Consider the following 13,231-nt stretch of genomic DNA (forward strand, 5'->3'; position numbering starts at 1 on the left):
GAGTTATCATCAATATTCCATGGCAATACTTAATAATCATAAGAATTGCGGTCATAAAATTAAATTGATCAAACTCTTAAAAGTGAAACAAATACAATATAAATAATGCATCACGATGGAGATCTAAGAGCTAGTACGACGGATAAACCACAAAGAGGCAGGGACAAAAAGATTCATGTGACCAAATTTCCATGCCGAATGACTTAATCTTTAAAGATAACACACAAGGTTAGACCCAAAAAGGGAAAAGATATTCTCTCATAAGGAACATTTTGAAGGTGTAGTATATGCATCTAATTGGACATGCAACAGTTCAAGACATTTCTAGTGAACAGGGTTTGAGTAAGCACATGAAGTTTTCACAGTCAAACGGTTGGCTCTGGAAAAACCTTGGGGGAAAAGAGGACTATAACAATAATCATCATGCATATCTCGACTTCCAACAAGAAAATTATAGTACAGGACAGATCTGAATTTTAATACATAGTACAAGCAATTTATTACGTTTGGATGAAGTAAAAGGAAAGAAACAATGTCTAGCTGCATTATGATGCAAATATTTCACATTACAATATGATGTAGAGCTTAGTATCTGTACAAAAAGACAAATATACACATCAAAAGTTGAATTTATGAATGCTCAATTTTAATATATATGTGGAGCTTCAAAGTTAAATGTGTTGAACTCAAACATACCTCTACATCTTGAAAATTTTCTGACCATAAAATATCTGCCAGTTTTAACACCATGTCATGCTTCCTGATAGTGTTATCATCAATTGCAAGGCAAATATCGATATCACTGTTTGAGAACCCGAAAGAATTAGCATAGGATCCATAGAGATGCAACCTGGCATTGGGCCACTCTTTGTTGATTGATTTTTCTAGTGATTTCAATATTTGATTTTGTTTATCTTTTTCATCATCTGCTGGTATCAAAGACCTGTACACTGAAAGGAAGCCAGGTGTCAAAGTCTCTATGTCAGGGCGACAATCTATCTGTCTTCTACTATTCCTCATGTACTGGCTTGATACTTGCAGTCCTCTAAGAGAATATGATCCAACACGCTGCAGATATAATGACAGATAAACCAAAAGGAATTTAGAATAAAAGATAAATTCTAAGCCAAGAATGCCAACCTCAGTATTTCCTTCTCTATTACGATATTGTAAATGATATTTCCCTGGTCAAATCCAGAAAAACAATGTTAAAGTTTTTTGAGAGCTTTAAAAATACAATAACCAATTGGGAGAAACCTATCAATAAGCTCAACTTCTCGATATTGCAAGCAACACCTGACTTTAGATTTAAAGTAACAGATGAAGAAAGCTTCAAAAAGATTTATTTTTATATTCATAACTAAAAGAGAAGATAATCATTAACAAAAAGTACAAAAAAAAAAATTGACAGATTTTTCGATTGGTGTGTCTTGAACATAAAGTGATAATGTGTCTTGAACATAAGAGTGAATCCAGAGTCGATAAGGCACAACAGAAAATGTCACACAAATTCAGATAACAACCAGAAGTCATACCTCTAAAGTTTGTGCTTAACTCATTGGAAGGAAAACTTAAATCATGAATCCTATATGCTTTGGGTAATCAATCTTGTTCATCACACTTTCAAATTCAACATGGAGTAGATACAGCCCAGACAACATGGAAAAGACAAGCATTGTACTCAGAAGAAATATCCATTTTGATGCAAAACGCCAAGCAAGCATCAATATTTCAAAAAATGCCTAAAAACCATTAGCTAGCAGACCAATATGTCTGTGATGCTAAGTCACACACATTGTTCAGATCAGAGAAGAGACAGCCAAATTGCATGTGAATATCGACAGAAGAACGGATAACACTTCCATATAATAGTTGTAATTAAAAACTCATGATATACCTCAACCAGTGGAGTTGGGAAATGTCTCTTCACATTTTTTCTTTTATCATGGTCGCCTTTAAGCATCAGAGAATCAGATTGTTCCACAGGTAAGGCATCATCTTGACTAGCACCTCCTTGAGATGACAAGTCTTCAGTTTCTTTGTGCCCTTCAGATTCCACTCCAGATGAATTCCAATCTTCAAAAGCCTCAGGCAGTAACCAACTAAGATGATCTTCCACAAATGATTCCTCAATTGGAAGATTATTGCCCTCTAGCTCACATTTGCTCCGATCGAGGTGATTACAAGTTTGAATTTGCAGCACGTCACCATCTTTTACTTCTTGCTGACTATTATCTCCCATTTCCAACTTATGATTCTCGTCTTTCATCCTAGTCACAGCAACCCATTCTACCTTAACCTTTTGCTTCTGCGCCGAGCCCTGCGGTCTGCTCTGTTCAATTACCTTTGGCTTCCAAGAAATGGAATGCCGGTGACCGCCCAGATTCATGCGCTTCTTCTCGTATTGATACCCCATTTGCGAGCGGTTATATTCTGCAGGATCACCGCAGGCATTCCTTCGATCACCAAATCTAGGATCGACCTTCGCATTAGCGCCAGACACGCAGTTCCCATAACCCACTCGGCCATTTGCCTCGCTCGTCTCTCCATGTCCCCAAGAAAATGAATAACTTCTATTGTCGTACTTTTGAGTGGTGGAGACCACATTCTGATGTTTCGGCCGTCGATTACCTCGAGAATTACTTCCACGAGGGGCATTTTGATTGCCGACATGCTCCAACTGGCTACCGTATTGAACAGAGCAACGGGGATGGGATACCAGAGGATGAGAGATCTCCAGAGGCTCCCAAGGACCGGGAGGCAAGTCTCGGGGGATGGGCACCCTAAAAGTAGGTACGCGAATGTCCACCATCGGCGCGACCGGCAGTGGCGTTGGTTGTGGTTCCACCGGCTGCGGAGGCGGGTGGGGACGGATGAGCGTGTGCGGGAGGAAATGGAAGCAGCGCGGGCGATCTTCCGGGGGGCATGAGACCGCAGGCGGCGCCGTCGGTTCGGGCCGAGGGTGGCGGAGGAAGGCGTCCCCCGGGGCGCCGCCGCTGTCGTCGGTAGAAGGCGGGGCGGAGCCGCCACCCTCAACTCCGTGCATCACCCGGGCTTCGAGCGGTGACGGTGCGAGGCAGTTCGTGTCCTCCGCGAGGCACAAAGGCGCGGATGAGCGCGTGCCACTGGCCGGATGCGGGCTTGCGGAGGAAGAGCTGGGGGACGCATATCTCCCTTAACCATATCTGGCATCGGATCCAACGGCCCACATCCCGTCAGTTTCACGCATGCTGTTGTCGAAAGGACGCGTCGAATTTACTCCCCTGTGCGAATGAGTAGACGACGGTCTCTGCGAGAATTTTCCGCGTAAGAGGGGCGCGCAGATTCCCAAGCTCGCGAATCTTAAAGACACGCGGGTGGTCCAGCATCACAATAGACACCTTTACAAGCTTAAATCCCATCCCACGATCGCCTTACGTAGAAATCAATTATTCAATTACAAGGTAGGAAAAATAATTTGATGGCAGAATATTTCTGTCAACGATCAAGACAAGATTTTTGACCAGATAAACGTGCACCATATGGTACCATTTTTGAAAGTAAGAAAACTTAGAGAATCGATTTGTCATTAGCTTAACTTTGTGTTTTCCAGAATTTAATTGTATGACTTTCTATCAACAGCTTAGATCCTTTATTAATCAGGTCAGCTGATACGCTGTCTAGAGAGAGAGAGAGAGAGAGAGAGGTCATTTGTTTTAGGATAATTTGACCAAATTTTACATGTTCTCATACATAACGAGGATTAATTTGTCATTAACGATCACAACAGAGACATTGTCATTTTGGACATGGTTACTCTAGTGTTTAATTTTACAGTTTTAAGGCTAAGCACAGAAACCGGTTATATTTGTGGTGGCATCAAAGTTAAGTCTCCTTGGACATGGAGGTACCAAAAGAAAAATGGCAGGCAAAAAAAAGCATCAGATCTTTGCTCATGAAGGGGGGGCCAAAAAAGATGATATCTACAACCCCACTAGTATTTCTTTTTAATATTAAATTTTCGTACATTGTTTATTCTTGTTACTTATTCTAATAGTTTTTCTCTTTTGCCTACTTATATTTGAAATCTGAGTTATCGCGATCGAATACATAAAATTAGGATGAGCTTTTGGAAGGGGTGGTTTTGGGCGACATGGTCTCTCAAAGTATCGGATGATTGAATGAATCTAAATTGCAATTTAGATCTACTGATAAGGCTGTTTCGTTGTGAGATAGATGCTGCTGCTGCTGCTTTGTGCCGATCGTACAAGAGCTTTTGAGGACTATTGACACCCTTCTTACCGTGGCACAGTGGTGGTGGTCGTCGTCATCCTAAGAGGAACTTCTGCAGTATAGACTCACTCAGATGTTACCAGTCGACCTGAACTCACAGTTACGTACTGACCAAGTAATGGATGCTTGGGTTGTTTCGGTGACCTTCGAGACGCCAAATGTTCCCATCAGCTGCAAGCAAACGAGAAGTAGAATTATTCCGCTGTTGTTATTATATTCAGGGGAAGTGGTGTGGTTTACTTTAGAGAAGACGACAGCGAACAGAGGCAGCTTTCTGGAAAGCGTGTCGCTCGCCTTCTGCCGTCGTTTGATTAAAAGATCAGAAGGGCGGCAAGTCCTCGTTTGATTACCACCAAAATCTCTACTGTGGTGGTAAAAATTTTGATCAGATCATATAATGATATACACCATATAAAGATGATCATTTATATACAAAATGAGTTTAAGCATCTCCTCTAATGTGAAAGCCGAGTCGCAGTGGTACTTGATAACTGAGATCCAACATGCAAGTTTTGAGTCTTCTAACGATCAAAACACACCATAGTGGGACAAGTTTAGTACTATTCCATAAGGTAGACTCTCAAAATAAAATAATGCAAAGATGAGCAGCCCCACAACAATAAGAATCTATTACACAAGTAATAGACAACGATCCTGTGCAAATAATATTAATAATAATATTATTTTAGAAAACAAAGTCACTACATAATCAGATGTATGCATAAAACACCAAAAACATTCCTCCATAGATAAGGCTTGAAAAATGAAAGTAATACAGGAGGGAAAATGAAGTTGATGGCAAAAAGAAATTCACATATATAGATAAAGAATTAGTCACTGGGAGAACCTTGACAATCACTAGCTGAGTTGGCTTCCGAGCAACAACTTATATCCTCTGATAATAAACCCTGTAACTTCTTCCTATTCTTTTAGTTTGCATGCCCGGACATAAGGATGGTCATAATTGATGTATTTAGTCCAGTAAGGCCTGTACCTGGTCATTGCCAGCTCCAACCAAGGTTTCATGTTTCCGTTGTAGTGAATGACTGCAGCATTTTCGATCTCAGAGTGATCGATGGTAGGGTTGTACCCCAAACCAAGTACATGCCAAGATTTTTCCAGTGGATGAGTCAGCTTGTAAAATGTTAACAGTCCAGGAGGGAGTGTCCCAAGTTTCCAGAGCACCCGGTCTTCATTCTAGAGGAAAAGCAAATAAAAGTAAAGTACATGTATGCTTTTACATTTATAATGTAAATCTTTGTGCGCTTATGTAGTGGGCCTCAGAGTGGACATGTATTTGAAATTTAATGTAGTTTGTAAAAAAAACTTCACCTTTAAGCTTAATGGAACATGTATCAGCATAGTGTTTTTCCACAATAAAATAAAGCCAACAGCAAAATATAGCAGGTTGAAATTCGACATGGACCAAAGAAGCATGTTATATATGCCCACATTAACAACATAAATAAAAAAAGAAGTTAAAAATGTATTATGGTCATGATGCATAAAGATCCTGGTGGTGACAGAGATACAAAAGGCTGCATGGACACACCAGGTTTCTGGATAAAAGAAATTTTTTGCTTCTTGCTACAGTATATTAGTGCAAAATATTCCAGAGGAGAATGTCCATATATATTAAGGATAATAGATGCTAAAATTAATCAGATAAATGAAACAAAGTAGCACAGAATATTCCAAAAGGCTGATTGAAGAAAATCATTTTACAGGAATCAAAGTTTGCTATGGAGATGACTGAAGTTGACCATATTAACAATCTATAGCAATGGATCTATTTACTTAATAACAAACTTAAAGGAGGAGAAAAGAGAAAAGAGACCTTGGCTCTATCATGATTGTCATCTCAGTGAATTTAAAACAACAACAAAGTATACAAATTTCCTATATGGTGCTTCAACAGAAAATGATAATTTCTTTGATACGTCATCCAAGGGCTAATGTTTAAAACAAGGATTTTAATTTTGAATGATACTGCTCGTACCAGGTGGTACGTACCGATCCGCCAGCAGATCGGTATGTGGACCGCTCGCTACCAAGCGGTATCAAGTCGGCTGTGACAAGAGAAGAAGAAGCGTCGAGGGAGAAGAGGGAGAATCGTGAGAACCTCAACGCTTCCCAATCCAATGCCACCCTCCCTCAACGATCCCGATCCAGGAGGTAAGGGAGAGACGACGGCTCGGCTTCTTTGCCGCATACTTCACCGAAGGTTGGAGACGCCTACGGCCTTCGACGTCTTCACTGAATGCCATAGATGAGGAGAAGAAAAAGGAGGCAATGTCATCGAGGCAACATACGCCTCCTTTTTCTATTTTTTATTTTTATATTATGTTATATTATATATATATATATATATATATATACATCAAGCAGTATACCCTGGCGTACTACTCGATACGCCTATACTGTACCATATCGAGCAAAGCTCGAAACTCCGGTACGGTACAAAATTACGAACCTTGGTTTGAAACAAAAAATCATTTAATACATATAAAGGATACAAAAAATTAATGTTGAACCAAAAGAAAGATGAACCACATTAGTAACATGGGTAATTGTACAACCTTTTAGCTCTGAGGCATGCAGAATGACATGTTCATACAAACATCATTTAAGAAGCATTTACATGCATGCGCATAAGCTACAAGAGATTTAAACCACAAGTATGGCTAAGCATGTCAGTAAGTGGACAAAAGTCTAGTAGCAGTTTACTGTTCACCATGAGGCCTAATATAAGAAAGCATGACAAATTCCAAATAGACTTCATGTCTAGAAGAAGCATATTAGATTTTACAATATGAAATGTATAATATATAAATTTTCCTCCAAAATTATTTAACTTACCATATTCTGCCATTTGTGATAAATCCCAGTTATATCTTTATTCTTCCACTCCTTGAGATCAAACATATTCATCCCGTATGCCCAGCCACATGCATTAGGATCAAAATTACGGGCAATGTGTGGGTTTGAGAAATTAAGATACTTGTCAAAACGATGGAAGCTCTCACCACAAGTCTCGACTGCACCATTAACATTACCATTGAGATCTACAGACCAAAGTGCTGTCAAATCCTTCTGAACAACAATGTCATCATCGAGAAAAAGGATCTTATCCAACTTGGGATAAACCTCTGGGAGATAAAACCTTAAATGATTTAGCATAGATAGATATTTCGGATTTCGATACTTTAGATTGGAAGAACCTGCTGAAGGATGATCAGCTTTAAAATAGTACTCTTTCATGGCAGCAGATTCAAGCTGCCTTAACACCGGGCAGTATGAAGAATTCAGCCATTTAAAGTCATCCACATTTTCTACATGAATGGTTGCCTTCCCAGGAGGGTTCAACAAAAACCACATGTTCATGGCTCCAAAATTCAATTTATCAGTCACTAAATGAAATACATGTTTTTCTGGCTCCTGCAAGCAATGCAAACATAAGCTAATCAAGAAATCATCATTAGAAAGAAAATTGATCAGAAAAGAAAAGAGCATCACCAGACCTTTGCATTCATGATGGTAGAATTTACAACTACTGAAGCAGCCAAGACATTGTCAGAGAAAAGGGCATAATGATAAAGATTTGGATTTTCCAAATTTTCGCTCCTTGGAAATTTTCTTTTCTCTAAAGGAAGGAGGTAGTAGTCAATGGTTAAACGCATAGACAAGCAGTGGATTCCATTGGGAATTGTCTTAGCAGCCAGCTGACTAAGGAATGTGCTCTGCTTCTTCAAGCTCCTAACTTGTTCATCAGCAGATTGGAGCATAGCTCTGAGTCTCCGAGTTACTGCCTTGCAGTCATATAGTGCTTCTTTTGCCTTAGAAAGAACTTGACCCATTGCTTTGATCTTATCAGAAGCACTGAAAATTTTCTATTTAGAAAAAGTTAAATGGGGCAGCACACAGCAAATTTATGAAATAGCTCTCACCTATGGTGTAGGTCAGCATCAGCATTGGCCTCTCCTACTACATGTTGGCTTTCTTTGATACGACTCAGCAATTCCTGGTAAAGATCAAGTTTGTTCCTTGATTTTGCGAGTACAGAATAGATCCTACCCATGATTATCTGATCACGCATCAGCCTAACTCTTGAATCAGAATTTTCATTCTCATTTTCTCGCCTCCATATGCTATATTTGCCCAATACTGCTGAATCCACGGCTTTTGAACGCTCAATGGCAGCATTTTCAAGCCTAACTACTGCTTCATCATCTTGTTGAGTAAACACCATCTGCTTCTGTTCATGTCTTTCCTCTCTCAATTGCTATAATACATGAAAATATTCCAAAAGATCAAATTGTAATAACAGTTTTATTGACATTCAGCACAACATAGCAACTGAGATAAACAAGCTGAGTACTGGGAGACCAAAGAGTAATGTATTTTATTAGTTAAGGAAAAATAAATACTTCAGAAGCAAAAGTTTCAAATTAGCAGGGGCAACGAAGTGAGGACATCAAATCAGCTAAATGGCCAATGAATGTAAGGGAAATAACACCTATTAATTAAAATGAATACCCTTCGAATTAATTTTGCTGGTGAATCAAGAAGTTGTTGATCATCTGCATCAGAATAAAATATTAACTTGTTTACCCAGCATAAATAATATACGAGAAATTAAATTTACACAATGGAAAATGAGCATCTAAAAATTACCTGGATTGTTGTAAAGCTTAACATCTGCAATCTGTAAAGAACTAATCAGTGCCTTGTTCTCCAATTCGGCCAGTGAATAACTTTTCTCCGCTTGTGAAACATTTTGAAGTGTCTTCGAGAAGATGAGTATGAAAATAAGTAAGCGTATTTTACCAATGTATTGCATAAAACTAGAAATGCTTAAGCATATAAGCTGCACGAAGTTTAGATCTGTCAAAGTAATGATGCAATGATCAGCATGGCCAACTTCATCATTCTGCCATAAAGAAAGGACACTGTCTGTCCTGAAAAAAATCAAGGCCCCAATGACCCAAATCCTGCTGGCTTGCAGGTATTGAATGAAGGATAATATACATAAGCCCAGAAAGACACTAACAATATGACAGCCAGAGAAGCATGAATTTTAAAATGATCAAGATATATTATTACAGTAACCTAAAAAAATAATAACCAAGTAATTAGCAAGACATTCACTATCATTCACCAACCTCTTTTGTTAGAATAGATTTTAGCTTCTGCACAGCAACTTGTTCTCTCTGATCGGTTCCCTGTCATGATCCATTCATATGTGAGATTTAAGGGCAAAAGGTGCTACCTTTCTCAACAAGCAGAAAATAAAAGGATATCACTGAGGAAGGTACCGTGTGGCTAGGGAGATCCTGGATGCCTGCACAGGAACACATAATACAGAATCAATAAACTTCAAACTGCAGTCCAACAGATGATAAAGGCTACAGAATATGAACATCAAAATTATAAGTTTCCAGGAGCATGATTATAACTCAAGGAACATTCAAGCACATGCAACATATGTGTCCATCTCCTATTATCTTAATCAAGTTATGGGTTTGCATCTTGTCGAGTTGAACTTCTGCAATTGGAGGTGGTCAAATACATGATATGCACTTAAATAAACTTATTAACAAAACCCAAAAAAAGAAACTGACCTCAAGTTCATCCACATGACTATTTTCATTGTGTTATATGCCTTATTTTCCTAACATGATTTCTGATAATTCAGTTTCAATTTCCTAGTGAGAAGCTTATTTAATGCATCTTCCAACTTCGCAACGGCTCTTCTTCATATGCATCTCATAAAGTGCCAAACTCCTATAATCCATTATTCAACCCACGGAGTTTTGCATCAGCGTCCTGAGTATGTACTAGAATACGTTCTGAAACTCGGTAGAACGGACATCGGTGTGTTGTCAGAGATGACTCAGGATCTAAGAAGATGCAATAAATGATTAATCAAGGTACAGATTCAGAAATAAAGGAATCAGTTTCATATGTCCTTCCACATGAATAAATGCATCAGAGATGTAAATTCACAGGCCCAGATCTCCGAGCAGGAAATAAAAGGAAGCAAATCCGCAACAGAAATCGAATCCCCACTCCCATATGCACTCCACATCCACTAAATCGTACAAATGTGCGAGTAAAGATCAGCATACCGGACGAGATCGGCGCCCGAATGCTGCCGCGCACCGCCAAAGGGGCCAGAATAAGGAAGAAGAGAAGCAGCACTGCGGGTGGGCGAAAGCCGCAAACGGGACCTCCGTCCCTTCTACACCTCCCGCCTGCTCTGGCCGCCAAGGCCTGCTGCGGAGGCGGCATCGTCGATGGATCCAATCCCTAAAAAACCAACGAAATTAGAAAAAGTCGAGAAATAGCGGAGAAAAGTAGAGACGAAGAAAGAATGCGTTCCGCATAACCTCTTTGGGTTCGAGTGTGGAGATAGCCTAGAAGGGGAGAGAGAGAGAGGATTCGAGCATCGGAGAAGGCTAGATGAGGAGCGGGGGAGTCTCGTGGAAGAAAAGAAGTTAAAGTGAGTGAGCGGACGGAAAGTGGTAAAAATACTTTTTCCTGCATTGTTTTGTGACTGGGGAAACCACGGTTCCACGTGGGTCCCATAACTGCGGCGAATGAGACGGGCGAAAACCAACGGGTGGCGAAAGTGTGTGACGAAGGATGTCGTGTCTGTTGTGATTTGGTTGTTTGGGAAATATGTATGTCGAGGATCTCCCTTAGTGCCATCATTGAAAATAATTTTCTTACTCATCTATACGTACCCGTTGGCTTGCTCACATTGTTATTGGGATGACCTGCTTCTGGGTCCCAAATGAACCGTCGCAGTGGGAGTAAGTTGTGAACGGGCTGGCGGAAGTCTCGCATAAAACGGATCTCCTCCCCGTTGCATATGATACCCAACGGTACCTGCGTTATCATTGCTCATAATGATGGCTCATTTGGAGCGGGTCCCGCATAAAAATATGGCTCATTTCAAAAGCAGTTTGGTTGGGTAGGATTGTCATCAGAGAGGCACTATACGACGAAAGAACCTACCATTGGTTTTTGTAGTTGAATAGTGGTCATTGAAGTCACAACTATGTACCGAGGAGACCTTGGAATTTCATTTCATCGAAGATCAGTGCTGGAGCATTAGGGTGTTTATTTAAATTTTTTATATAATTATCATTGATAATACCTATTTGAATTGTTGGATGCAATAAATATATGAGAGTACTGTAATATGCTAAATTTATAAATATTAAATATTAAAAATATATGAAATCATCATGACGTGTAAACTATTCGAATTGGGATTGACTAATGAGACTCATTAGGACATCAAGTCATATAAATATTTACATTTTAATCATCGTATATAATGATTCATTTACATAATAATTATCATACCAAGTCCCTGGAGAGATTAAAAGCATAGGAGTAGATTGAATGTGAGGTTGGGGCAAAGGACCTTATAAGGAAAATATAGAATCTGTCCTTCCTCATTAACCTAAAATTGATAAGTTCCTTACCAATGGGCTCACTATACCTTAGGATCTTCAAGAGAGAGAGGAAGTTGCTTTACCGAACACCTGTTCTAGAGCTCTCGAATAAAAATTATTTTCTATGTATATAGGAATCTATCCTTTCTTCTTAACATTAAGTTAGTAAGCTCCTTACTGATGGGCTCACCATATCTTATGATCTTTAAGAGGGAGAAAATCATTTTATTGAACACCCGTTTTGGAGCTCTTGAGTAAATATCCCTTTGACGTGCATAGGAGATTAGTGTTATGCCCCTCGTGTTGTTTAGTCAAGTAGTAAGATATGATTGACTACATGCCTAATAAGGTATAAAACTTTAAATGAAATCCATAGTAAAGTTCACTAACTACACTTGTTTGCTTGCTAAGTAAGGCCCACTAACTACACTTAATATTTAGCCCTATAAAGTTTTATCTTTCAACCTACTTCTTTCATCAAACATAAAGGGAGATCAAGCTCTCATCTTATCTTTTGTCTCATTGCTTGAGACTACATATGGTTAATAAGCCAGTTTTGGCCCTAGTAAGAAAAGAAAAAATAATAAGTGATGCCAACTTAATACTAAGTGGCAAGCTCAGACTACCTATGTAGAAAATTGTTATCGGGCTATATCAACTTGAACTACTCATATAAATAACATCAAACATAGAAGATGCGTGATGATATCAAGGTATCTTAACTTGAACCACTTGTGTAGAAACATTAATCGTGAGAGATCCAGAGCAAGGAGGATGCTAACTTAAGCTATCTATGCAAAGAGAGTTGGATGTAAGAGATGTGTGACGATGACATTTGGGCAAGTTTACTTAAATTGCTCATGCAATTAGTGGATAGCTCAAGAGACACACAAGGGCATAGGGGCATGTCGACTATGTTGACTTAAACTGAGAGAGAGTTGGATGCAAGAGATGTGTGATGGCATTAAAGCATGCCAACATGAATTGCTCTTACACGAGGAGGTTCACGAAGGCATCAAGGCATGCCCACTTAAATTACTAGTGCAAGGAGGGAAAACATAAGAAAAGCATAATGGCATCAAGGCGTGCCAACTTGTATTGCCCCTAAAGGGAGCATTGTATGTAAAAGACATAAGAGAGCATAAGAGATGTCGACTTAAATTGTCCATATAGGGATTGTGAGATGTACGAGGCCATCGAGGATGCTAACTTGAACTACTCATGTAAAAACATCATTGTAGCATGTCGACTTGAATTACTAGATAGGGAGTATCATGCGTTAGAGATGCACAACATCTAATGTGTTAACTTGAACTACTTAAGCAGGAAGCATTGTGTACAATAGACTCTATAAATTCATATATGTCAACTTGAATAATTCTGAATAATTCATGTAGAGAGTTGAATGTAAATATGAGGGCATTGGGGCATATTAGCTTGAATTATCTATGCAATTAACATTACACTCAACGGACACATGAGAGTATCTAATC

At 39.2% G+C, this 13,231-nt stretch overlaps 2 protein-coding genes across 3 annotated transcripts in view; both read right to left on the reverse strand.

The window, feature by feature from the left end:
• LOC103973373 (UTP:RNA uridylyltransferase 1-like) overlaps positions 1 to 3,196 on the reverse strand; it is a 5,298-nt gene extending 2,102 nt beyond the window's left edge. For both annotated transcript variants that reach the window (XM_018821398.2, XM_018821399.2), the window contains exons 1-2: positions 1,898 to 3,196; positions 697 to 1,068 (exon numbers count right to left, since the gene is read on the reverse strand). In XM_018821398.2, coding sequence (XP_018676943.2) covers positions 697 to 1,068; positions 1,898 to 3,046 — 1,521 coding nt within the window. In that variant the 5' untranslated portion in view covers positions 3,047 to 3,196. The remainder of the gene's footprint in view (positions 1 to 696; positions 1,069 to 1,897) is intronic.
• Positions 3,197 to 4,929: 1,733 nt separating this feature from the next.
• LOC103973355 (polygalacturonate 4-alpha-galacturonosyltransferase) lies at positions 4,930 to 10,785 on the reverse strand. The gene is made up of 10 exons (XM_009387900.3): positions 10,662 to 10,785; positions 10,401 to 10,581; positions 9,588 to 9,613; positions 9,435 to 9,494; positions 8,947 to 9,058; positions 8,809 to 8,852; positions 8,220 to 8,554; positions 7,794 to 8,151; positions 7,132 to 7,710; positions 4,930 to 5,469 (listed from the first exon to the last, which is right to left on the reverse strand). Exons 2-10 carry the CDS (start codon positions 10,561 to 10,563, stop codon positions 5,194 to 5,196), a joined length of 1,953 nt encoding a protein of 650 aa, XP_009386175.2. The 5' UTR covers positions 10,564 to 10,581; positions 10,662 to 10,785; the 3' UTR covers positions 4,930 to 5,193.
• Between the last annotated feature and the right edge of the window lie 2,446 nt (positions 10,786 to 13,231).

Source organism: Musa acuminata, chromosome BXJ2-7 (assembly GCF_036884655.1).
Source record: "Musa acuminata AAA Group cultivar baxijiao chromosome BXJ2-7, Cavendish_Baxijiao_AAA, whole genome shotgun sequence".
Classification (NCBI taxonomy): Eukaryota; Viridiplantae; Streptophyta; class Magnoliopsida; order Zingiberales; family Musaceae; genus Musa; species Musa acuminata.

Excerpts from the sequence above, each read along its gene's own strand:
- LOC103973355 (XM_009387900.3), bottom strand. The coding sequence starts at position 10,563 with ATGCCGCCTCCGCAGCAGGCCTTGGCGGCCAGAGCAGGCGGGAGGTGT. Across the intron at positions 9,495-9,587 it reads AGGATCTCCCTAGCCACACG|GGAACCGATCAGAGAGAACA; the intron begins GTACCTTCCTCA and ends GGATCATGACAG. Across the intron at positions 8,152-8,219 it reads GATGCTGACCTACACCATAG|TGCTTCTGATAAGATCAAAG; the intron begins GTGAGAGCTATT and ends GAAAATTTTCAG.